The 27,075-nt window shown below is 49.9% G+C and overlaps 1 protein-coding gene across 2 annotated transcripts in view; it reads left to right on the top strand.

The window, feature by feature from the left end:
* BFAR (bifunctional apoptosis regulator) overlaps positions 1–27,075 on the top strand; it is a 77,123-nt gene that overhangs the window by 30,130 nt on the left and 19,918 nt on the right. For both annotated transcript variants that reach the window (XM_075317933.1, XM_075317932.1), the window contains exons 2-3: positions 645–984; positions 18,876–19,083. In XM_075317933.1, the coding sequence (XP_075174048.1) occupies positions 731–984; positions 18,876–19,083 (462 nt within the window). In that variant the 5' untranslated portion in view covers positions 645–730. The remainder of the gene's footprint in view (positions 1–644; positions 985–18,875; positions 19,084–27,075) is intronic.

Here is a 27,075-nt window from a genome sequence, read left to right as displayed (position 1 = left end):
TCATTTAAACATTGATAATTTTGTGCGGCCCCCGAAGGTTGGTAGAAATTTCCAAATGGCCCCCGACAGAAAAAAGGTTCCCCACCCCTGTCATAAAGGATCCCTCAATGGCAAAGGGCATGAAAAACTAAGGTATATTACCTTGCGTCATCTCTGATATTTTCTTTACATTGCATCCTTTTATTGGGGTTACACTTCTTTTAGGTTTTGTGTTATGTGATGTAACTTGTCCTGACTGAGTGTAATACATGACACACAGGGATACCAATGCTGTGTTACACAAAACCTATGATGCCAGCTGATGAAAATAACAGATGGCAATGAAAATAAACCATGAGCAGTAAATAAAATGGGTGTATGAAGGCAAAAGCAATCAATTTGTAAACCCACTATGAATATTGCAATACCAATAAAAGTAGATGTGGCGGAGTAATTCCCAATCTAAACATAGACATATAAAAGAGAAATCGGGATTTAATGGTACAGATCTCTAGAGGAAAACAAAACAAAAACCATTTACCTGCAGTCACAGAGGCAATCAGAAGGTGAATAGAGATATAAGCATGTGCAGCAGTCTACAGTCGCTATTACCTAACTACCTATATTCATTACTTTCACAATCATGAGATGATTTCTGCTTTCAGGGTTAATAAAGGTGCTTGGATTCCAATGATCTCTTTGAAGACCTGGCTTTCCGGTTTGAGTGGCTGACAGTTTGTACCCGGCAGCCATGGAGGAAGACGTGAAGCTAGAAAGTGCCAACAGCGAGGTCAGCTCGGCTCCGAAATTAGACCGGAACATTTCAGTTAGTGAATTTTCCTGCAATTGTTGTTATGACATCTTGGTGAATCCCACCACGCTGAACTGTGGGCACAGCTTCTGCCGACATTGTCTTGCCCTCTGGTGGGTGTCTTCAAAGAAGACGGAGTGTCCTGAATGTCGTGACAAGTGGGAAGGCTTTCCCAAAGTGAACATACTACTTAGGTAAGTAGAACTGACTGCTAATTGAACTTTTTCATGGTGTAATAGGTTTATTTGAGGTAAGTAGATCATCATCAGACTGCGGTGCTAATCTCATCACTTTTGCATCCATGAATGTTAATAACGAGACAAGTTTTTGCACACTGAATAATGGGTTAAATATAATCAAGCACCTTCTTGGCTACTAAGTAGATATACCCTATTTTTCGGTTTATAAGACGCTCCTCAAATTTAGAGGGGGGGAAAAAATAGGGTGGGTCCATCCTATAATCCAGTGGTGCCTTATCGGTGAGGGGCAAGAGCAGTGGTGGAGCGGGGGTCACAGGAGGCAGGGGCAGTGGTGGAGCAGGTTGGTGCGGGTGTCCCAGATGCTCGCTGCGGGTGGCTTGAGGCAGACAAGATCTAGAAACTACTGGGGGCTTTGAGTGGTGAGGCAGGGGCCATCCTTAGTTCGGCAATGCGGGCTTCAAAGAAATGGTGCCCGGAGTCGGCGCGTGTGCAGATTGAGCTATCTGCTCAATGACAAGCAGAGATCTCATCTGCTCCAGCTCCGGGCTCCATTTTCCTTAAGTTCACTGCTGGGCTGGAGGCGGCGTGTGCGCAGATGAGATCTTGAGCCGAGAGCTCCATCTGTGCACGCACCAACTCCAGGCCATTAGTTGAAGCCCGCACCGCCAATCTAAGCATGGCCTCTGCCTCATTACTCACAGCACAGCAGCAGAGGCCCCCAGCACAGCAACGAGATATACATTTGTGACAGCAAAAAAGTAAAAATAGGGCCTGCACACCTTTTGTATTAAATTAATGTACAGGTACATAAACCCGCTATATGGCCAATATACAAACATGTATACATGCACACTGCGATTAATGAGTACATGAACTCCAATACTGCTGTGAACATTAAAAATGTAAGGTTGATTTTTTATTTTTTTTTTTTTTTTTATTATATATCAAAGACCACAAAAGCCATCCAACCATGTTTAGGTGAACGTAAATATGGATGTCACCTATTCATTAATGTCCTACCTCTCCACAGTGCCAGACCAGGACTCATCTGGATGGGGACTGAAAGAAATCCAGATGTAGCTCGCAATTAACCCCATCACCACTATATGTGGGTACGGCGCTTTGGGAAGTGTGTTCCTGCAATCCTCTTTGCACATATGGCGCAAACATTGCTCCAGTTCACAAGCAGAGCCAGCTAAATAATCAGCAGGTGTCACACCCATGATTGGTGCTAGCATCGATCGCAGGCGTTTAACCCTTCTGATGCCACTGTGCTCCCAAATCCAAATGTCTCCTCCCATCTAGTGTCAACTGGTTTGGCATCACTGTAGTGAGGAGAGCCCACTAAATTTTACAGGTCTTGTGCATACAGAAGCACAAGCTGGGCACAATGTATGGGCACTAAAATGGCACACTTTCCATGTTTAATCCACAGCAACCATTGCTGTTTCTGGAAAACACCCATGGAGTCAAAATAATCACTACTTCTGTAGATAAATTCCAAGAGTGGTGTAATCTCCAAAATTTGGTCACATGAGTGGAGATTCTGTTCTTCTTGCACTTAAAATCTCTGTATATGGAGTCCACTAACCATTCTAGGAAAATCTGTGCTCCAAAAGTACAAGGCTGTGTGTACATGCTGCTTCGTTTTTGATTGTTTTTTTTTGTTTTTCCACTTTTTTTTTGGTGCAGAAGAAATCTGAACCAAACAATTGACTTTTCAGTTACTGCGTTTTTTTTCCAGCATTTTTCCTATCAAAATGCAAAAAAACGCAACCACAGCAAAAAATGCGTTTTTTGTTTTTTTGTTTTTTTTTTGTCCCCCCCCCCCCCCCCCACAGTGTTTTTCCTGCCAAGAGATGCCATTTTTAGGTGCTGAAAGTCTGCAATGTGAGAACATACCTGAATAGCTACTCTTCCCTTCCTCCTGAGTCTTGCCGTGGGGTATTGCCACATTCAGCAGAAATTCTGTGATAAATTTGGCTACCATTTTTACCCTTTAACCAATGTGAAAATGTAAAATTAGGACTAAAACATATATATTTTTTTTAAATGTAATGTTTTCTTCATCTCTCAATTATAAAATTGTGATACATCTGTGGTGTCAATATAATCACTGCACCCCTAGATCTATTCATGTTTGTAAAATGGGGTCACTTATGGGGTTTTCTGCTGTTTTGGCATTGGCACCTCATGGGCTCTGCCACTGTAACATTGTACCCCAAACCATTCCAACAAAATCTGCATTCTAATACTGCGCTCCTTTTTCTGTTAATTGTACTGTGCCTTAAAGTAGTTTTTGACCACCTATGGGGTATCTCTGTACTCAGGATAAATTGTACAACAAGTTTTGGGGTACATCTTTCAATGGTTACCCCTGTGAAAATTAAGAACTTTTAGTATAAAGCAACATGTTTGTGGGGAAAAATATTTTCATGACTCAGCATTATATAATGCTGTGAAACGCCTTCGGATTGTAGGCGCTCACAACACCTCTAAAGTGTAATTTTCAAAATGAGGTCACTTGTGGGGGGTTGTTATTGTTTAGGCACATCAGAGGCTCTGCCAACACGACATGGCATCTGCAGTTGATTCCAGCCAATGTTGTGCTCCAAAATTCAAATGGCGCTCCTTCTTTTCCGAGCCCTGCGGTGTGCCCAAACAGTAATTAATTTTCCACCACATAGGGTTATCCGTGTACTCAGGAGAAAATGGACCTTACAATTTGTTAGGCAATTTCTCCTGTTACCCTTGTGAAATATTTTTATGGGAAAAATTATTATATTTTTTTTTTTTTTTCATTCTTCTTCCACATTGCTTTAGTTCCTGTGAAGCATCTGAAGGGTCAATAAACTTATTGAATATGATTTTGAGCAGTTTGAGGGGTGCAGTTTTTAGAATGGTGTCACTTTTGGGTATTTCATTTGGGTAAAATCAATTTGTTGATAAACTTTTCACCCTTCTAACTTCCTAACAAAACGTTTCAAAAATGAAACTTATGTAATGTTATTTATTAACCCCTTCCCGACCTTTGACGCACCATATACGTCATGAAACCTTGTGGCTTCCCGACCTTTGACGCACCATATGCGTCATGGTGGGTTTCCGTTCCTGCAGCGCTGGTGACCGGGTTTACTGAAATGTCACCAGTGCTGCAGGTACATAAGAACTTGTAGTTGAGCCCAGGCTACGATCGCTCTGATTGAATGTGAAAGTGACACTTTCAACAGCCAATCAGAACGATTGTAATATTTCACCAATCAAACTTGGTGAAATATTACAATCCAGCCATGGCTGATGATGCAATATCATCAGCCATTGGCTGGAGCAGGGAGAGCTCCGTGTAATGCTTCCCCCCGCCCCCCCCCCATCTGATTGGAGGTAGCTTCCATGTGACGCTATCCCTCCAATCAGATGTGGAGGAGCGATGTTTTTCTCCCCTCTTTGCTGTCTTTCCCTTCGTTTCTGTGCTGTTCCGCGCTCCCCTCTGCTGTGTCCCCCCCCCCCCCCGTTGTCCGATCCCACCCCCACCCCGACCTCCGCTCCCCCCGCCGTCCGATTCTACCCCCCCTCAACCCACACTGACCTCCACTGCCTTCCCCGACCTCCGCTTCCTGTGATCACTCTCCGCCGGTGTCCTGCTTCTGACACCCGGCTGTTGAGTGATTGCTGCTGCTGCTGCCAGTGATCAATCCCCCACCCTGGTGATCTTTGGGCAGCAGGGGGGTGATCACCCGGACGCCCCTGCTATCTGCTCCCCTGCGCTCTGCGCCCCACCTGCTCCCCTGTGCTCTGTGCCCCCCCTGTGCTCTGTGCCCCCCCCCTGTGCTCTGTGCCCCCCCCTGTGCTCTGTGCCCCCCCCTGTGCTCTGTGCCCCCCCCTGTGCTCTGTGCCCCCCCCTGTGCTCTGTGCCCCCCCCTGTGCTCTGTGCCCCCCCCTGTGCTCTGTGCCCCCCCCTGTGCTCTGTGCCCCCCCCTGTGCTCTGTGCCCCCCCCTGTGCTCTGTGCCCCCCCCTGTGCTCTGTGCCCCCCCCTGTGCTCTGTGCCCCCCCCTGTGCTCTGTGCCCCCCCCTGTGCTCTGTGCCCCCCCCTGTGCTCTGTGCCCCCCCCTGTGCTCTGTGCCCCCCCCTGTGCTCTGTGCCCCCCCCTGTGCTCTGTGCCCCCCCCTGTGCTCTGTGCCCCCCCCTGTGCTCTGTGCCCCCCCCTGTGCTCTGTGCCCCCCCCTGTGCTCTGTGCCCCCCCCTGTGCTCTGTGCCCCCCCCTGTGCTCTGTGCCCCCCCCTGTGCTCTGTGCCCCCCCCTGTGCTCTGTGCCCCCCCCTGTGCTCTGTGCCCCCCCTGTGCTCTGTGCCCCCCCTGTGCTCTGTGCCCCCCCCTGTGCTCTGTGCCCCCCCCTGTGCTCTGTGCCCCCCCCTGTGCTCTGTGCCCCCCCCCTGTGCTCTGTGCCCCCCCCCTGTGCTCTGTGCCCCCCCCCCTGTGCTCTGTGCCCCCCCCCTGTGCTCTGTGCCCCCCCCCTGTGCTCTGTGCCCCCCCCCTGTGCTCTGTGCCCCCCCCTGTGCTCTGTGCCCCCCCCTGTGCTCTGTGCCCCCCCCTGTGCTCTGTGCCCCCCCCTGTGCTCTGTGCCCCCCCCCTGTGCTCTGTGCCCCCCCCTGTGCTCTGTGCCCCCCCCTGTGCTCTGTGCCCCCCCCTGTGCTCTGTGCCCCCCCCTGTGCTCTGTGCCCCCCCCTGTGCTCTGTGCCCCCCCCTGTGCTCTGTGCCCCCCCCTGTGCTCTGTGCCCCCCCCTGTGCTCTGTGCCCCCCCCTGTGCTCTGTGCCCCCCCCTGTGCTCTGTGCCCCCCCCTGTGCTCTGTGCCCCCCCCTGTGCTCTGTGCCCCCCCCTGTGCTCTGTGCCCCCCCCTGTGCTCTGTGCCCCCCCTGTGCTCTGTGCCCCCCCCTGTGCTCTGTGCCCCCCCCTGTGCTCTGTGCCCCCCCCTGTGCTCTGTGCCCCCCCCTGTGCTCTGTGCCCCCCCCTGCGCTCTGTGCCCCCCCCTGCGCTCTGTGCCCCCCCCCTGCGCTCTGTGCCCCCCCCCCTGCGCTCTGTGCCCCCCCCCCTGCGCTCTGTGCCCCCCCCCCTGCGCTCTGTGCCCCCCCCTGCGCTCTGTGCCCCCCCCTGCGCTCTGTGCCCCCCCCTGCGCTCTGTGCCCCCCCCCTGCGCTCTGTGCCCCCCCCTGCGCTCTGTGCCCCCCCCTGCGCTCTGTGCCCCCCCCTGCGCTCTGTGCCCCCCCCCTGCGCTCTGTGCCCCCCCCTGCGCTCTGTGCCCCCCCCTGCGCTCTGTGCCCCCCCTGCGCTCTGTGCCCCCCCTGCGCTCTGTGCCCCCCCCTGCGCTCTGTGCCCCCCCCTGCGCTCTGTGCCCCCCCCTGCGCTCTGTGCCCCCCCCTGCGCTCTGTGCCCCCCCCTGCGCTCTGTGCCCCCCCCTGCGCTCTGTGCCCCCCCCTGCGCTCTGTGCCCCCCCCTGCGCTCTGTGCCCCCCCCTGCGCTCTGTGCCCCCCCCTGCGCTCTGTGCCCCCCCTGCGCTCTGTGCCCCCCCCTGCGCTCTGTGCCCCCCCCTGCGCTCTGTGCCCCCCCCTGCGCTCTGTGCCCCCCCCTGCGCTCTGTGCCCCCCCCTGCGCTCTGTGCCCCCCCCTGCGCTCTGTGCCCCCCCCTGCGCTCTGTGCCCCCCCCTGCGCTCTGTGCCCCCCCCCTGCGCTCTGTGCCCCCCCCTGCGCTCTGTGCCCCCCCCTGCGCTCTGTGCCCCCCCCCTGCGCTCTGTGCCCCCCCCCTGCGCTCTGTGCCCCCCCCCTGCGCTCTGTGCCCCCCCCCTGCGCTCTGTGCCCCCCCCTGCGCTCTGTGCCCCCCCCCTGCGCTCTGTGCCCCCCCCCTGCGCTCTGTGCCCCCCCCCTGCGCTCTGTTGCCCCCCCCTGCGCTCTGTGCCCCCCCCCTGCGCTCTGTGCCCCCCCCCTGCGCTCTGTGCCCCCCCCTGCGCTCTGATTGCGCCCCCCCCCCCCGCGTCCCGTTGATTGCGGCCCGCCCTGCGTCCCGTTGATTGCGGCCCCCCCTGCGTCCCGTTGATTGCGGCCCCCCCTGCGCCCTGCGTCCCGTTGATTGCGGCCCCCCCTGCGCCCTGCGTCCCGTTGATTGCGGCCCCCCCCTGCGCCCTGCGTCCCGTTGATTGCGGCCCCCCCCTGCGCCCTGCGTCCCGTTGATTGCGGCTCCTGCATCTCCTCAGCCCTCTCCTGCAGTAGAAAGTTTCACCAAACACTTGCACATACACACGCACACTAAAGTTTAGGGTTTGGGGTTTTTTTGCACACGCGCACACAAATGTCCTGCTCGTCCCTCCGTAGCTGATAGTGAGGGAGAGGGTCCCACTGTTCTGTATTTCTACCACTCTTCCTCCTCCAGTGACACAGACTTGACGTCGCAGGACAAGGAAGAGGCCGGAGGCCGGGAGGGGAAGAGGCCGGAGGCCGGGAGGGGAAGAGGCCGGAGGCCAGGAGGGGAAGAGGCCATGGAGGAAGACCCACAGTAAAGTGTGAGTAACCCCCAACCTAGTGCTAGTGCACTAAACCACACACACCAAACTGAAGTACATTACACCACACTAACCTGAAATACACTACGTCAGGTTGGTATGCGGTGTGGTATAGTGTACGTCAGGTTGGTGTTTGTGGTGTAGTGTACATCAGGTAGTGTGTGTGTGTGGTGTATACTACACCACACATCAACCTGACACACACCAACCTGAGGTACACTACCCTATACCACACTGCACACCAACCTTACTTAGTGTATGTTAGGTTGGTGTGTGGTGCATGTCAGGATGGTGTGTGTGGTGTATACTACATCACACATACCATCCTGACGTACACTAAACCACACACACACACATCAACCTGACCTACACTACACCACATACCAACTTGAGATACACTACGTCAGGTTGGTGTGTGTGTGTGGTGTAGTGTACGTCAGGTTGGTATGTGTGGTGTAGTATACACCACACACCAACCTAACACACTGTCAGGTTGGTGTGTGGTGGGGTGTAGTGTACGTCAGGTTGATGTATGTGTGGTAAACACCACACACACACCAACCTGATGTATACTACACTACACACACACACACACACACACCAACCTGATGTATACTACACTACACACACACACCAACCTGACGTATACTACACACACACACACACACACACACACACACACACACACACACACACACCAACCTGACATACTCTCCATACGCCACATGGTGTCCGTAAATAATTGGAGCTAATTTTCCATTCAAATTGTTAGCAGACACCATGTCGCGTATGGAGAGCCCCTGTGTGCCTACTGTGCCCCTGTGTGTCCCCCAAAAGTGACCCCCATTTTGGAAACTAGACCTCCCAAGGAACTTATCTAGATGCATAGTGTGTACTTTGAACCTCCCAGGTGCTTCACAAATTGATCCGTGAAAATGAAAAAGTACTTTTTTTTTTTTTTTTTTTTTCACAAATTTTCTTTTAATCCAAGAACTAACAGAGTTAAATAGATGGGTAGAGTGCTCAAAAAGGGACTAACATGTAATCTCAACCCTATTTTAAAATGTGCAATTTTTATTAATATTCATTAAAATGTACCCACAAACAGACACACAAACATAAATGAGAATGGATCACGATATCCTTGTAAATAACCAAGGAATTTTATATACACACTCACTTTAGGAAAGGGAAGGGAAACTAATATAGCCCTATAAGGGTAGTGTATCCCTACCTAACAACGGAGGGTATGACACCATAAGTTACCGGGCGCCCCCGTTCCACGTCGGCTCTCCCTCTCCCTGACCCTGATATAAGGATGGGATGGAAAGCCCTATAGTGGTGCTTGCACAGTACAATATATATGAGTTCCCAAATGGTAATACTCCTCCCTGTATTGTTTTCCTGAGATCAAGAAGGTATCAATTTACTGATCTATAACCAGGAATTCCTATTCATGATACTAGCACTGTACAAGATGTATAGACTTCTATTCCTAATACATTATCTTTATGCAAGGTAGTGATCCATAAGAGTTATTTACAACCACATATGTTACAGGGTGGTATACCCCACAAGTATATTACAGTCACCTAGAGTCATATCACAAGGGGCTCAGATAATCTCCCCATTATACCCCAGGAGCTGAACGAAAAATGGGATACAGACACCCCTGCAAATTACTGCAAAATAGAAAAGGTTGCTCCAATCATATTCTATATAATATAGTATAACCTATTATAGGTTATTCTATATGGCTTACAGCCATGGATTGTTATTGAACAGGACCCACTGCCGTCTCCCCTTAGCCTCCTGATGACCCTCTAAAGGGAGAGGAGAAACGCGTTGAGGCCTGGCAGGCCTGGATTCCTGCTTCTCAGGGAAGTAATTCATCTTTTCTCCCTGTTATACTATATTATATAGAATATGATTGGAGCAACCTTTTCTATTTTGCAGTAATTTGCAGGGGTGTCTGTATCCCATTTTTCGTTCAGCTCCTGGGGTATAATGGGGAGATTATCTGAGCCCCTTGTGATATGACTCTAGGTGACTGTAATATACTTGTGGGGTATACCACCCTGTAACATATGTGGTTGTAAATAACTCTTATGGATCACTACCTTGCATAAAGATAATGTATTAGGAATAGAAGTCTATACATCTTGTACAGTGCTAGTATCATGAATAGGAATTCCTGGTTATAGATCAGTAAATTGATACCTTCTTGATCTCAGGAAAACAATACAGGGAGGAGTATTACCATTTGGGAACTCATATATATTGTACTGTGCAAGCACCACTATAGGGCTTTCCATCCCATCCTTATATCAGGGTCAGGGAGAGGGAGAGCCGACGTGGAACGGGGGCGCCCGGTAACTTATGGTGTCATACCCTCCGTTGTTAGGTAGGGATACACTACCCTTATAGGGCTATATTAGTTTCCCTTCCCTTTCCTAAAGTGAGTGTGTATATAAAATTCCTTGGTTATTTACAAGGATATCGTGATCCATTCTCATTTATGTTTGTGTGTCTGTTTGTGGGTACATTTTAATGAATATTAATAAAAATTGCACATTTTAAAATAGGGTTGAGATTCCAAATTTTCTTTTAGCCTCAATTTTTTTCATTTTCACATGGGCAACAGGAAAAAATGGATCCTAAAATTTGTTGAGCAATTTCTCCTGAGTACATAGATACCTCATATGTGGTCATAAACCACTGTTTGGGTGCATGGAAGAGAAGGAGCGCAATTTGACTTTTTGAATGGAAAATTAGCTCCAAAAGTCAAATAGCGCTCCTTGCCTTCCAAGTCTTGCCGTGCACCCAAACACTTGATTTCCACCACATATGAGGTATCTGTGTACTCGGGAGAAATTGCACAATAAATTTTATGGTGTAATTTTTCCTGATACCCTTGTGAAAAAAAAGCTACCTGGTTGAAGTAACAATTTTGTGGTAAAAAAAAAATATAAATATTTTCACGGCTCAACGTTATAAACTTCTGTGAAGCCCCCAGGGGTTCAAAGGGCTCACTAAACCTCTAAAAAAAAATAAAAAAATTCCATGATGGGTCTGTCGCGGGCGGAGGAGGGGTCGCTGCGCTCACCACGCTCGGGTCCGGCTGCTGCTGCTTGGTGGCTCGAGCGGTGGGCCGGATCCCGGGGACTCGAGCGGCGCTCCTCGCCCGTGAGTGAAAGGGGTGGTTTGTTGGGGTTTGGGATGTCGGTTTGTGACACCACCCACGGTATGTGGTGAGGTTGGGACACCACCGCTGCTCTGTACGGGGATCCCGGGAGCGATGACAGGGAGCAGCTGGGATAGTTCTCTCCCCTCCATGGGTAGGGGGAATTTTGGTGGTCCCGGGGCCCGGTGATGTTGACTGGAAGGTGGATGGCGGGGTTTGGCCAGGTGCCGGGTCGCGGGAGCAGTGTGGTGCCAGATGGCACGGTGGTACTCACTCAGCCAGTATCGTACATGGAGTCTCTGGTAAAACAGACGGCTGGATGGACGGGTCCCACAGGCGGCTGCGGTGATCACTCCCGGTAGGTTGGCGGTGACTGCCTTTCCCTGCACCTTTGTTGTGTTTTCGGCCCCGATGGCTTCCCACCAGTAGCCCGCTCCCCAGTGGTGTGTTTGCCAGAGGAGCCCCTTTTGCCCGCAGGCGCTGGCCCTGGGAACCCTAGCTGTGGCGGTAGCTGTATTTCCCTTCACTGTTGAGTGGTTGCCTTCAGTCGGGTCTTTACTGCTGGGAAACCCCGGAGGTTCCCGTCGCTGACGGATTTGACCGGTTTAACGGCGACTCCAAGCCTGGTCGGGGTCCGTAGGCCCTGCCGGCTGGTGCTGGATTCTCTTCGCTCCCCGATCCGATACCGGCTGGCCACCGCCCGTCCCCGGTCCTTACGGTTGTACGTCAATCGGCCTCTCCTGCAGACGGTCACCACCGTCTGCCAACCTTGCTCTCTGGTGCCCGGGCCACGTACCTGGACACGGTCAGTCTGCTCCAGCTCCTCAACTACTACTTCCCTCCTTCACTTTCCCTCACGGAACTTCAACTCACTCCCTTTTCCTGCCTCCAGGACTGTGAACTCCTTGGTGGGTGGAGCCAACCGCCTTGCTCCGCCCCACCTGGTGTGGACATCAGCCCCTGCAGGGAGGCAACAAGGATTTGTGTCTGACTTTGATGTTCCTAACCGGGGTGTGGGGTGTGTTGTTGCAGTACCTGTGACGTCCTGGCTTGTCCAGGGCGCCACAGGTCTAGTTTCCAAAATGGGGCCACTTGTGCAGGAGTTCCATTGTTTAGGTACCTCAGGGGGTCTCCAAACGCAACATGGCGTCCCCTTAAGATTCCAGACAATTTTGCGTTTGAAAAGTTAAATGGCGTTTCTTGCGTTCCAAGTCCTGCCGTGCGCCCAAACATTTGATTTCCACCACATATGAGGTATCTGCGTACTCAGGAGAAATAGCACAATAAATTTTATGGTGTAATTTTTCCTGATACCCTTGTGAAATGCTACATTTTTTTGTCGCTCCATTATGAGACCCAGACAATTGGGTGTATAGCTTCTGCCTCCGGAGGCCACACAAAGTATTACACTTAAAAAGTGTAACCCCCTCCCCTCTGCCTATACACCCTCCCGTGGATCACGGGCTCCTCAGTTTTATGCTTTGTGTGGAAGGAGGCACACATCCACTCATGCATTCTCATATTAGTTATGTCGGTTGGAAGAAAAGAGGGCCCCCACGGGGCCCCCGGCATGTTCCCTTCTCACCCCACTACGTCGGCGATGTTGTTAAGGTTGAAGTACCCATTGCGGGTACAAAGGCTGGAGCCACATGCCGTCTCCTTCACCATCCCTTAGCGGCTCTGGGAGAAGTGGGATCCTAAGCGGTCATCCATTTACTGGGACCGTGCTCCCTCCGCAGCCCCTGTGGGAACCTGCTGGACCGGAGCCTATTCAACCTCAGGGACCGGGCCCTGCAACTCAAAGGTACTCTGTGTCCCCATTGGGGACTGTGCAGGAAGCGCACCTTCTTCCCGGAAGCTGCGGCAGCTGCTGAATTGAGAAGGCCGGTGGACTTCCGCGCCGACCGTGCCTGCTTGTCGGGCGCGATCTCAAATTTATTCCCTGGCTTCATCGCGGCCTAGTCGCAAAAATTCCGCCCCCGGGCCTGCCTGTCAGGGGTAAGGGCGGGATTACCGACCTGACGTCGGATGTGAGGGCTGGAGCATCCTGCATGTTTTCCTCCCCCCTCACTGATCACTGTGGGAACCCCAGATTCCCGCACTTTCCTGGCGCCGCCCACGGCTCCACTCCTCCCCTGAGAGCTCCAGCAGCCATTTTTTTGGCATTCTGCCAGCGGAGGATTCTCAGTGAACAGCTCTGCAGCTCCGGGGGACCTAAGGCAGGGAATCTGGAGGACACACTCCGCTTGTTAGTGGTCGGTAAGCCACACCGGTCACCCGGTGCTGGTCCCCCTAGGGTGCCATAATACATATACATATATATATATATATATATAATCTGTTCGGTCGGGCTGTATACCCCTTTTTTCCCATATACCCTCAGTGATCACTCTCCTAGGAGACAACAGCATGTCGTCCACAAGGAGCAAAGCTGTTAAGGCACAGGGTTTTTTTGCGGCCTGTACCTCTTGTGGGGCTATGTTACCTGCGGGTTCCACCTACCCCCACTGTGAGCAATGCTCGACCCCTGTTTCGCTTGCTCAGCCGGAGCCTCGGTCACTGGTGGGCCCCTCGGCTCATGTAGACCCCCCCCCTGCTCCCCCTGTCCAGGCGGCAGGGACAGAGTTCGCCTCTTTTGCTGAGAAACTCTGAGTCACTTTCACAATCCATGGCTCAGTCTATGGACAAATGGTCTGCCAAGCTGCTAGAAGCTTTGCAGTCCAGACCGGTCCTTTCACAGGCCCCGGCCCCTGTTGGCTCGTCGCCTCCAGGCCCCTCTCGGTCCGCGCCGCAGCGCGCTCCCAGGTTGGCCTTTAGGTCTCAGGCGGAGGACTCCTGCCCGGACCACAGTCCTAGACCGGCTAAGCGGGCTCGCTGGGAGTCTTCCCCGACTTCTTCACGCTGCTCGGGTTCCCAGCCTGAGGACTCTCTGGAGGATGAGGCGGACGTCGCAGCTCAGGGCTCTGACCCTGATGTCGCCCTTAACCTTGATACACCTGAAGGGGACGCCTTAGTGAATGATCTTACTCTCCCCCGCCTCCTACTGTAGAGGAGTCGGCGTCTCAGCAGGAGAAACACCAGTTTCGGTTCCCCAAACGTACACTCAGTGCGTTTTTCGATCACTCTAACTTCAGAGACGCTGTCCAGAAGCCCAGAGCGGTCCCGGACAAGCGCTTTACTAAGCGCCTCACTGACACGCGTTACCCCTTCCCATCTGAAGTCGTTAAGGGTTGGGCTCACTGTTCCAAGGTGGATCCTCCAGTCTTAATATTGGCGGCTAGATCCGTGGTATCGGTTGCAGATGGCTCATCGCTAAAGGATGCCACTGACAGGCAGATAGAGCTCCTGGTGAAGTCCATCTATGAGGCCACGGGCGCGTCTTTTGCCCCGGCCTTTGCAGCCGTGTGGGCACTCCAAGCTATCTCGGCTTGTCTGGCTGAGATTAATGCTGTCACACGTAATTCTGCTCCGCAAGTTGCGTCTTTGACCTCTCAAGCGTCAGCCTTTTCATCCTACGCCATGAACGCAGTCCTGGACTCTGCTAGCCGTACAGCTGTAGCATCCTCTAACTCTGTGGCAGTCCGCAGGGCCATGTGGCTGCGCGAATGGAAGGCAGACTCGGCCTCCAAGAGGTTCTTAACCGGTTTGCCGTTTTCTGGCGACCGTTTGTTTGGCGAACGATTGGATGAGATTATTAAGGAATCCAAGGGAAAGGACTCCTCCTTACCCCAGTCCAAACCTAAGAGACCTCAGCAACGAAAATACAATCGAGGTTTCGGTCCTTTCGTCCCTCCGCCAAGCCCCAATCCTCTTCGTCCAGCAGGCCGGAGAAAGGCCAGAGGAACTCCTATGCGTGGTGGTCCAAGTCACGCCCCCAAAAGGCCGCAGGAGGCACTGCCTCCAAGACGGCCTCCTCATGACTCTCGGCCTCCCCTAGCCGCATCCTCGGTCGGTGGCAGGCTCTTCCGCTTTGGCGACGCCTGGTGGCCACATGTTCAAGACCGATGGGTGAGAGACATTCTGTCTCACGGTTACAGGATAGAGTTCAGCTCTCGTCCTGCGGCTCGTTTCTTCAGAACCTCTCCGCCCCCCGCTCAGGCCGACACACTTTTTCAGGCAGTGGACGCTCTGAAGACAGAAGGAGTTGTGATCCCCGTTCCCCTTCAGGAACGTGGTCGCGGTTTTTACTCCAACTTGTTCGTGGTGCCAAAAAAGGACGGATCATTCCGTCCCGTTCTGGACCTCAAGCTACTCAACAGACATGTGAGAACCAGACGGTTTCGGATGGAATCTCTCCGCTCGGTCATCGCCTCGATGTCACAAGGAGACTTCCTAGCATCGATCGACATCAAGGATGCTTATCTCCATGTGCCGATCGCACCCGAACATCAACGTTTCTTGCGTTTCGCCATCGGGGACGAACACCTTCAGTTCGTGGCATTGCCTTTCGGCCTGGCGACAGCCCCACGGGTTTTCACCAAAGTCATGGCATCCGTCGTGGCGGTCCTGCACTCTCAGGGCCACTCGGTGATCCCTTACTTGGACGATCTCCTAGTCAGGGCCCCTTCTCGGGTGGCGTGTCAACAAAGCCTTACCGTCGCTCTGGCGACTCTCCAGCAGTTCGGGTGGATCATCAACTTCCCGAAATCCAAGTTGACACCGACCCAATCACTGACTTACCTCGGGATGGAGTTTCATACACAGCCAGCGGTAGTCAAGCTACCGCTGGACAAACAGCTTTCTCTGCAGGCGGGGGTGCAATCACTTCTTCGGAGTCAGTCACACCCCTTAAGGCGCCTCATGCACTTCCTGGGGAAGATGGTGGCAGCTATGGAGGCAGTGCCGTTCGCACAATTCCATCTACGGCCACTCCAATGGGACATTCTCCGCAAATAGGACAGGAGGTCGGCTTCCCTCGACAGGAACGTCTCTCTTTCCCTTGCAACCAAGACGTCACTTCAGTGGTGGCTCCTTCCCAATTCTCTATCGCAGGGAAAATACTTCCTACCCCCAACCTGGGCTGTGGTCACCACGGACGCGAGCCTGTCAGGGTGGGGAGCGGTTTTTCTCCACCACAGGGCTCAGGGAACCTGGACTCCGCTAGAGTCATCCCTTCAGATCAATATTCTGGAGATAAGGGCAGTGTATCTAGCCCTATTGGCTTTCCATCGGTGGCTGGAGGGCAGGCAGATCCGTATCCAGTCGGACAACGCCACTGCCGTCGCATACATCAACCACCAAGGCAGCACTCGCAGTCGTCAAGCCTTCCAGGAAGTCCGGCGGATTCTGCAGTGGGTGGAAGCCACAGCCTCCACCATCTCCGCAGTTCACATCCCGGGCGTAGAAAACTGGGAAGCAGATTTTCTCAGTCGTCAGGGCATGGATGCGGGGGAATGGTACCATGAGACAGGCCAGGAAGCCAACGTCCGCCAAGATCTATTACAGGTCTTGGCAAATCTTCTTATCCTGGTGCTCTGATAACGGTTTTCCTCCATGGCCGTTTGCCTTACCCACTTTTCTTTCATTCCTTCAATCCGGAATGGACAAGGGTTTGTCACTCGGCTCTCTCAAGGGCCAAGTATCGGCGCTCTCCGTATTTTTTCAAAAGCGCCTAGCCAGGCTTCCGCAGGTCCGCACGTTCCTGCAGGGAGTTTGCCACATAGTCCCACCTTACAAGCGTCCGCTGGAACCCTGGGATCTCAACAGGGTGCTAACGGCTCTTCAGAAACTACCTTTCGAACCGCTGCGGGATGTCTCTCTATCACGTCTTTCGCAGAAGGTGGCCTTTCTAGTGGCAGTCACATCACTCCGGAGAGTGTCTGAGCTTGCAGCGCTGTCATGCAAAGCCCCCTTCCTGGTGTTTCACCAGGATAAGGTGGTTCTGCGTCCGGTCCCGGAATTTCTCCCTAAGGTGGTATCCCCTTTTCATCTCAATCAGGATATCTCCTTGCCTTCATTTTTCCCTAATCCAATTCACCAATGTGAAAAGGATTTGCACTCTTTGGATCTGGTGAGAGCACTCCGGCTCTACGTGTCTCGCACGGCCCCCCTGCGCCGTTCAGATGCGCTCTTTGTCCTTGTCGCTGGCCAGCGTAAGGGTTCGCAGGCTTCCAAGTCAACCTTGGCTCGGTGGATCAAGGAACCGATTCTCGAAGCCTACCGTTCTTCTGGGCTTCCGCTTCCTTCAGGGCTGAAACCCCATTCTACCAGAGCCGTGGGTGCGTCCTGGGCATTGCGGCACCGGGCTACGGCTCAGCAGGTGTGTCAGGCAGCGACGTGGTCTAGTCTGCACACTTTCACGAAACACTATCAAGTGCATACCTATGCTTCGGCAGACGCCAGTCTAGATAGGCGAGTCCTTCAGGCGGCGGTTGCCCACCTGTAAGAGGGGGCCGTTTTTTCGGCTCTTGTTTATTGAGGTATTCTTTTACCCACCCAGGGACTGCTCTTGGACGTCCCAATTGTCTGGGTCTCCCAATGGAGCGACAAAGAAGAGAATTTTGTTTACTTACCGTAAATTCCTTTTCTTCTAGCTCCTATTGGGAGACCCAGCACCCACCCCTGTGCCCTTCGGGCTGGTTGTTCTTTTGTGTACACATGTTCATGTTGAATTGTTCTTTTGGTTCATGGTTTTCAGTTCTCCGAACATCCTTCGGATTGAATTTACCTTAGACCAATTTATAAGTTTCCTCCTTCCTGCTTTTGCACCAAAACTGAGGAGCCCGTGATCCACGGGAGGGTGTATAGGCAGAGGGGAGGGGTTACACTTTTTAAGTGTAATACTTTGTGTGGCCTCCGGAGGCAGAAGCTATACACCAAATTGTCTGTGTCTCCCAATAGGAGCTAGAAGAAAAGGAATTTACGGTAAGTAAACAAAATTCCCTTCTTTTATGGCTAAAGTAACATTTTTGTGTAAAAAAAAAAAAAGTAAATTTTCATTTTTTCCTTCCACATTGCTTTGATTCTTGTGAAGGACCTAAAGGGGTAATAAACTTCTTGGATGTGGTTTTGAGTAGCCTGAGCTGTACAGTTTTTAGAATGGGGTCAGTTTTGGGTATTTTCTGTTGCCTAGGCCTCTCAACGTCACTTCAAATGTGATGTGGTCCCTAAAAAAAAGTTTTTTGTAAATTTTGTTGGAAAAATGAGAAATTGCTGATGAACTTTGACCCCTTCTAACTTCCTAACAAAAAAAAAATTTGTTTTGAAAATTGCGCTGGTGTAAAGTACACACGTGGGAAATTTTATTTACTAACTATTTTGTGTGACACATTTCTCAGATTTACGGGCATAAATTTTCAAATTTTGAAAATTGTGCAATTTTCTAAATTTTCGCCAAATTTCCAAAATTTTAAAAAATGAACGCAAAAAATATCGGCCTAAATCTACCACTTTCATGAAGTACAATATGTCACAAAAAACAATGTCAGAATCGCCAGGATCTGTTGAAGAGTTCCAGAGTTATAACCTCATAAAGGGACACTGGTCAGAATTGCGCAAAATGGCGAGGTCAGTAAGGTCAAAATAGGCTGGGGGCTGAAGGGGTTAACAATAGAATTTTTATTGCCTTAAACCAGATGGTTAAATCGGAAAGATTTTAAAAATTGCAAAATGTTCCTTTTTTTTTTTTCTTCAAATGCAATCATATCGACCAAAATGTATCACGATCATGAAGAGCAACGTGTCACAAAAAAAAAACCTTTCTCAATCCCTGGGATTTGTTGAAGAGGGCCAGTTACTACTTAAAGTGACACTGGTCAGAATTGTAAAATTTGAGTCTGTCATGAAGGTGAAAACAGGCTCGGGGAGGAAGGGGTTAAAACTTTATGTGAGAAAGCTGTATAGATAAGGGGCCTGTAGTCCAAGCAATAAGGTACTGGTGCTAAATCAATTATTGCAAGTAAACAGCACACAGCCTAATAAGAGACATATCACTGAAATCTGTGTAAGCCCTTCAGCATGCTGTTCTTAGATCACATAGCAAAAACCTGCAGAACTATTCCTTTTAAAGTTTTTTTTTTTTTTTTTTGTTTTTTTCCTCTTTAACTTGCAGAATCATTCTTTTGATTAATTATAAAATTATATTATTGGTACATTGTTGCTGTCCTTGTGGGGTTTTTTCTGACAACTTTTTCACTGATATATTTTGTTTTTCAGGGATGTCATTGAAAAACTATTTCCTGATACTATAAAAGAAAAATACGAAGACCTCGAGCAGAACCCTGAAATTTCCCGAGCCCTGCAGGCCTTCAATAAGTATGGGAATGAGCAGAATCAGTCGTCTTCCAGGGAAGGGCGGGCTAACCAACAGAGGGGTGGAGGTGGCTTCTTCTCAGGGGTGCTGACTGCATTAACAGGAGTTGCAGTAAGTGACCCTCTGGTGTAATGTAATGTAATATACCTTATTTCTAAAATTTATGTAGATTTTGCTAAACACATGGTGAGTCTCATCATTTATTGGAATGTTTCCAATCAATCGTCTGTTTTAAAGTGCGTGTACAAATTATCCAACCATCATCATCCCGAAATTAAACGAATGATAGAAAGATAAAATCCAGCATTGGTGAATAAAAACTCCAAATTTATTAGGCAATTTAAAAATGGACAAAAAAAAAAATTAAAACTACACGAAACATGTAAAAAAAAAAAAAAAGCTAGTCCTCTTGGTCATGCCTAACGCATCATGGCTTTTCCTGTGACGTGTTTGTAATATCCAAAATGACAACCATTTTGTCATTTTGGGTGTTACAATTTTTTTTATGCGGTCAATACCTCCAAGATTAAGGAGAGGAATATCCACAATGCCTTAGACATGACCAAGAGGGCTAGCTTTTTAACATGTTTCATGTAGTTTTAATTTTTTCTTTTTGTCCATTTTTAAATTGCCTAATAAATTTGGAGTTTTTATTCACTAAGTGCTGGATTCTACCTTCTCTACCACTTGTCTAATCCAAGGTCACAGGTTTTGCCGATCCATGCATGCATGCATGGTCAACAGTTTGGATTCGCTTTCATTGTTACTGATGGTTTGTTTTTGTTCTTCTTTTTTTTTTCTTTTCTACAATTTATCCCAAAGTTAACTGTAAGATCAAACCCTTATTAAAGGGAACTTGTCACCAGTTTTTTTTTACTATGAAACCAAAAGTGTCACCTCCTGCAGCTCCTGGGCTGCATTCTATAAAGGTGTACCTTGTGCCCTGACTCCCCCTTGCAGACCCCGAATATAACGTTATAAAACCGGACCGTTAGGTATGCTAATGACCGGAGGGGCTCAGATGGGCGTACTCATTTTCGTCTTCTATCCCTCCTTGTAGCCTTCTTCGCCATCCTGTTTTCAGGATTGACCTGATGACGCGAAGTCGGCAAAATCTTGTGTCTGTGCAGTCATTTCCCCCGGTTCGCGCAGGGGCAGTTTGCCCTTGCGCAGGGGCAGTTTGCCCTTGCGCAGGGGCAGTTTGCCCTTGCGCAGGGGCAGTTTGCCCTTGCGCAGGGGCAGTTTGCCCTTGCGCAGGGGCAGTTTGCCCTTGCGCAGGGGCAGTTTGCCCTTGCGCAGGGGCAGTTTGCCCTTGCGCAGGGGCGTGCAGTGTTTGCGCATGCACGATATTCTGGTCGGCAATGTGCATGATGTCCCCTGCGTCATCCTCGTACCTGTCCATAATATCGCGCATGCACTGCACCGGCTTGCGCGAGGGCGAACTGCGCCTACGCGAGCTGGGGGGAATGACTGCACAGATGCGACATTTGGCCGAGAAGCGTGCATGATAACGGCGGCGTCATCACGTCAATCATTAAAGGAGGATGGTGAAGAAATCCAAAAGGAGAGACAGGAGATGAAAATGAGCACACCCATCTGAGCCCCACAGGTCATTAGCATACCTAACAGTCAGGTTTTGTAAAGTTATTTTTGAGGTCTGGAAGGGGTGTCTGGGCACAAGGTGCACCTTCATAGAATGCAGCCCAGGAGCTGCAGAAGGTGACACTTTTGGTTTCATAGTGAAAAATCTGGTGACAGGTTCCTTTTTAAGGATATGTGCAATTAACATCTTTTCAGGCCGAATCAGCCTGAACAAGTATCCCATAAAATGAAGAGTGCACAGCAATGTTAAGGGTATGTGCGCACTAGGCGTTTTTTTCACGCTGCGTTTTTATGTGCGTTTTTGTCTAAAAAACGCACCCGCGGCTAAAAAAACGCGGCAAAAACGCATGCGTTTTTGCCGCGATTTGGTGCGTTTTTTGCTGCGTTTTTGCTCACTGCGTTTTTAATCAGTGCACAATGCCATTAAAGATTGTTGATGAAAAAAAAAAAAAAAAGGTCTGATGTCATTTCCTTCTTCAAAATGTTCATTGGATGCAGGAGAGCAGACAGCTGCAGAACTAGTGTATGCAGGAGAGCAGACAGCAGCTGCAGAACTACAAGTCTCAGCATCCTCCATTCACTAGTGTATGCAGGAGAGCAGACAGCAGCTGCAGAACTACAAGTCTCAGCATCCTCCATTCACTAGTGTATGCAGGAGAGCAGACAGCAGCTGCAGAACTACAAGTCTCAGCATCCTCCATTCACTAGTGTATGCAGGAGAGCAGACAGCAGCTGCAGAACTACAAGGCTCAGCATCCTCCATTCACTAGTGTATGCAGGAGAGCAGACAGCAGCTGCAGAACTACAAGTCTCAGCATCCTCCATTCACTAGTGTATGCAGGAGAGCAGACAGCAGCTGCAGAACTACAAGTCTCAGCATCCTCCATCCAGGACTGTATGCAGTTTTTTGCCCAAAAAGAAAAAAAAAATGACGTGGGCTTCGCCATATTTTTGTATGCTAGCCGGGTACAGCAGGCAGGTACGGGCTGCCCCCAACCCCCAGCTGCCTATTTGTACCCGGCTGGGAACCAAAAATATAGAGAAGCCCTTTTTTTTTTAATTATTTCATGAAATAATTAAAAAAAAAAAAATGACGTGGGCTTCGCCTAATTTTTGAGTCCAGCCGGGTACAACTAGGCAGCTGGGGATTGGAATCCACAGTGCAGGGTGCCCATGCTTTCTGGGCACCCCCACTGCGAATTGCAGTCCGCAGCCACCCCAGAAAATGGCGCTTTCATAGAAGCGCCATCTTCTGGCGCTGTATCCAACTCTTCTAGCTGCCCTGATGCCGGGTGGCTAGCTAGGTAATAATGGAGTTAGGGCTAGCTGTATATTATCAGCTAGCCCTAAGCCCGAAATTCATGGTGTCACGCCAATATTAGACATGGCCACCATGAATTTCTAGTAATGATAAAAAAAAAAACACAACACACAGAAAAATATTTTTATTAGAAATAAAACACAACACAATTAGTGACTCCATCTTTATTGAAATAAACCCCCCTCCGCAGTAATCCTGGGTCAGGGTCCCGCGCCGTCCAATCCGGATCCAATATCATCGGATCGGTTTGCTGGAAGGCAAAGCGATCAGATGATGTGTCAGGTTAAACTACGTGAATCACATCACACATCAGCTGATTGTATAAAAGCCGATTATACAATCAGCTGATGCATCAGTGCAAAAAAAAAAAATAATAATACTCACTTATGTGCTGTGGTGATTACCGGCAGCTCCTGGAGCGATCGATTGGAGGAGTCTGATCCCGTCCGATCGCTGCAAGAGCTGCCGGTAATCAGCTGATGAAGTCCCCTGACGGCAGGATCAGCTGATAGCCGGCCGGCGCGAAAAAGCCGGCGAGACTACGATCAGCTGATGCGTCAGGTGACTGCATCAGGTGATCCATCGCCAGGTCCTGCAAGCAAGGTCCTGCCGGCCGGGGAGACTGCACACAGCCAGAGCGGCGGTACCGGGAGGAGCTGGGAGCGGGCATGGCACCGGGACCCTGCGGACAGGTGAGTATATATGACATTTTTTTATTTTTCTACTGTTCACTTTGGTTTTCGCCGCTGCCTCCACCTCCCGCCCAGACATGGCGCCGCACGGAGCTGACATGCACAGGACGGGAGGTGGAGGCAGCGGTGACGGTACCGGGAGGATTCACGCTTCTGTGTTTACCAACAGAAGGAATCCTCTTCCTGTACACGTCACTGTAGTGCCCACCCCTTGCGTGTATAGCTGCGTTTTTAGTCATAGAAACGCGGCTATATGCGTTTTTCATTGCGTTTTTAACATCTCATTGAATTCAATGAGTGAAAAACGCAGTGAAAAACGCAGAAATAATTGACATGCTGCGTTTTTGTGGTCACCACAAAAACGCAGCTAAAAAAAAACGCTGTGTGGGTACAGCACTTCTGAAAACCCATTGACATTGCTGGGGAAGCAATGTCACTGCGTTTTCAGCACAAAAACGCGGTAAAAAACGCCGCTAAAAACGCGGCAAAAACGCCTAGTGCGCACAAGGCCTAAAACTAAATTACTGTGCCCATGGTCCGCTTTATCACTTTTTTTAACTGCATCAATGTTTGGAAACCCTGAAGTGGTTAAAACAAGAAATATGCTTATTCATTGGGTGTCTTTCACTGGGATTCTGCCTCCGCTCTATACTGCGAGTACAAAGCTCAAGATGCCAGCAGCAGAGCACTTCAGGAAAATCACCACCTGCGATTTCTTGACGTAGCATTGCCAGGCTAAACTCGCCGGCTATATCGACATCCAATAAACCTTTACAGTTCATCTAAGGCCACGTTCTCACAATGAGTCAATTTGCTGAGTTTTTTTCACAGGTTAAGAAATTTAAGTCTCTGCATCTGAGTGTTTTGGGTTTTTTTACATGCATTTTTGACACCTTTCTTTTTGGTATGTCATACTTAATAAAGCTGCTTTGTTTTAGATTCTTCCTAGTATTTGGATTTGACAACTTTCTTTATAGTCATGTATGGATTACTCACTGAATATGCATTTATGGGGTTTACTAATGGATTTTCCACATCTAATGCAATTCTATGGGAAATATTTGCAGATAAATCTCAGCATACCAGCAATAGAAATTGACATGTTGCGGTTTTCAAAAAGGCACCACAGGACAGTCTCTGCAACCTTTAATAATAATAATAATAATAATAATAATAATAATAAAATGCCCCGCTAATCTTTTGGCAACAATAACTGTTTGTTTTATTGAGTTCAGCATTTGCCAAGAAATAATCTTATTATTGTGGCGATGTGCTAATTAGTGGGTAGCTTGTCATTGGGGCACAATTTTCCCTAGACTAGTCATCCTTCTATTTATGTTATCATGCTCATGTAGGCATGAGTAAGAAGTAATGTATTGCAACAGTTCACAATCAATCAGACTTGGGCCTTGTTCACACACTGCGTTTTTACCCGCCTGTTTTTGTGTTTTTGCCAGGGCTGTGGAGTCGGAGTCGGAGTCGTGGAGTCGGAGTCGGAGTCGGAGCTCATTTTGGTGGAGTCGGAGTCGGTATAAAATGCACCTACTCCGACTCCTAAAATATATAATAAATTGGGGACAGGAGTGCAATGCAGAATGTGCTGAATATTTTACTAAATAATAACATTTAGTATAATGCTTATATTTAAGTGAAACATTTATTGTAGTACAATGTGAACATCAGACATTTAATTGTTTTTATGATACAATAATCAAGATATTTGGATAGAACATAAAATATTTATTGGAATACAACTTTAGAACACAAAAAACTAATAAATTGTAAATATGTAATATATATATATATATATATATATATATATATATATATATATATACACACAGTGTATATACACACAAGATATATATGTAATCTACTGTATATTACATAGTGTATTACATATTTACAATTTATTACAGTTTTTTGTGTTCTAAAGTTGTATTCCAATAAATATATTTTATGTTCTATCCAAATATCTTGATTATTGTATCATAAAAATTATTAAATGTCTGATGTTCACATACACATATTCATGTACTACAATAAATTTTTCACCTAACTATAAGCAATATATGTAGGAGCCTGAGCCTGAGCCTGAGCCTGAGCCTGAGCCTGAGCCTGAGCCTGAGCCTGAGCCTGAGCCTGAGCCTGAGCCTGAGCCTGAGCCTGAGCCTGAGCCGGTGCAAGAGAATTTGAGGAGTCGGAGTCGAAGGTTTGGCTTACCGACTCCACAGCCCTGGTTTTTGCTGCAGAAATTTCTTGAGAAAATGGTTGTACCTTTCTGCAGACATTCCCCAGCAAAAGCTATTGAAAAAAAAATAGCTGTGCGCACACTTTTTTTTTTTGTTTTTTTTCTCAAAATTCTGCAGAATTTCTTGAGAAAGAATGAGCATGTCACTTCTTTTTTGCAAGTACCTGCCTTTTTTGCCATTGATAATGTAAAAAAACGCGTCAAACGCATACGTTATTGGTGCGGTTTTCTTTGTCGCTCCATTGGGAGACCCAGACAATTGGGTGTATAGCTTCTGCCTCTGGAGGCCACACAAAGTATTACACTTTTAAAAAAGTGTAACCCCTCCCCTCTGCCTATACACCCTCCCGTGGACCACGGGCTCCTCAGTTGAAGTCTATTTATGAGGCCACGGGCGCGTCTTTCGCCCCGGCCTTTGGCCGTGTGGGCTCTCCAAGCAATCTCGGCATGTCTGACTGAGATTAATGCTGTCACGCGGAATTCTGCTCCGCATGTTTCTTCCTTGACCTCTCAGGCATCAGCTTTTTCGTCCTACGCCATGAACGCCATCCTGAACTCCGCTAGCCGTACGGCTGTAGCATCCGCTAACTCCGTGGCAGTCCGCAGGGCCATGTGGCTGCGCGAATGGAAAGCAGACTCTGCTTCCAAAAGGTTCTTAACTGGTTTGCCTTTTCTGGCAACCGTTTATTTGGCGAACGGTTGGATGAGATTATTAAGGAATCCTCGGGAAAGGACTCCTCCTTACCCCAGTCCAAACCTAAGAGACCTCAGCAGAGAAAAATCCAATCGAGGTTTCGGTCCTTTCGTCCCTCCGCCAAGCCCCAATCCTCTTCGTCCAACCGGCCGGAGAAAGGCCAGAGGAACTCCTATGCGTGGCGGTCCAAGTCACGCCCCCAAAAGGCCGCAAGAGGCACTGCCCCCAAGACGGCCTCCTCATGACTCTCGGCCTCACCTAGCCACATCCTCGGTCGGTGGCAGGCTCTCCCGCTTTGGCGACGCCTGGTGGCCACACGTTCAAGACCGATGGGTGAGAGACATTCTGTCTCATGGTTACAGGATAGAGTTCAGCTCTCGACCTACGGCTCGTTTCTTCAGAACCTCCCCACCCCCCGCACAGGCCGACGCACTTTTTCAGGCAGTGGACGCTCTAAAGATCGAAGGAGTTGTGATTCCCGTTCCCCTTCAGGAACGTGGTCGCGGATTTTACTCCAACTTGTTCGTGGTGCCAAAAAAGGACTGGTCATTCCGTCCCGTTCTGGACCTCAAGCTGCTCAACAGACATGTGAGAACCAGACGGTTTCGGATGGAATCTCTCCGCTCGGTCATCGCCTCGATGTCACAAGGAGACTTCCTAGCATCGATCGACATCAAGGATGCTTATCTCCATGTGCCGATCGCACCCGAACATCAACGTTTCCTGCGTTTCGCCATCGGGGACGAACACCTCCAGTTCGTCGCATTGCCCTTCGGCCTGGCGACAGCCCCACGGGTTTTCACCAAAGTCATGGCATCTGTCGTGGCGGTCCTGCACTCTCAGGGCCACTCGGTGATCCCCTACTTGGACGATCTCCTAGTCAGGGCCCCTTCTCGGGTGGCGTGTCAACAAAGTCTTACCGTCACTCTGGCGACTCTCCAGCAGTTCGGGTGGATCATCAATTTCCCGAAATCCAAGTTGACGCCGACCCAATCACTGACTTACCTCGGGATGGAGTTTCATACCCAGCCAGCGTTAGTCAAGCTACCGCGGGACAAACAGCTTTCTCTGCAGGCGGGGGTGCAATCACTTCTTCAGAGTCAGTCACACCCCTTAAGGCGCCTCATGCACTTCCTGGGGAAGATGGTTGCAGCTATGGAGGCAGTGCCGTTCGCGCAATTCCATCTACGGCCACTCCAATGGGACATTCTTCGCAAATGGGACAAGAGTTCGGCTTCCCTCGACAAGAACATCTCTCTTTCCCTTGCAACCAAAACATCACTTCAGTGGTGGCTCCTACCCACATCTGTCTCGGGGAAAATCCTTCCAACCCCCAACCTGGGCCGTGGTCACCACGGACGCGAGCCTGTCAGGTTGGGGAGCGGTTTTTCTCCACCACAGGGCTCAAGGAACCTGGACTCCAATAGAATCGTCCCTTCAGATCAATATCCTGGAGATAAGGGCAGTATATCTAGCCCTATTGGCTTTCCATCGGTGGCTGGAGGGCAGGCAGATCCGAATCCAGTCGGACAACGCCACTGCC

The sequence above is a fragment of the Anomaloglossus baeobatrachus genome, chromosome 7, assembly GCF_048569485.1.
Source record: "Anomaloglossus baeobatrachus isolate aAnoBae1 chromosome 7, aAnoBae1.hap1, whole genome shotgun sequence".
Classification (NCBI taxonomy): domain Eukaryota; kingdom Metazoa; phylum Chordata; class Amphibia; order Anura; family Aromobatidae; genus Anomaloglossus; species Anomaloglossus baeobatrachus.
Note: the sequence above shows the minus strand (reverse complement) of the source record. Positions and strands in the feature narration are given on the sequence as shown.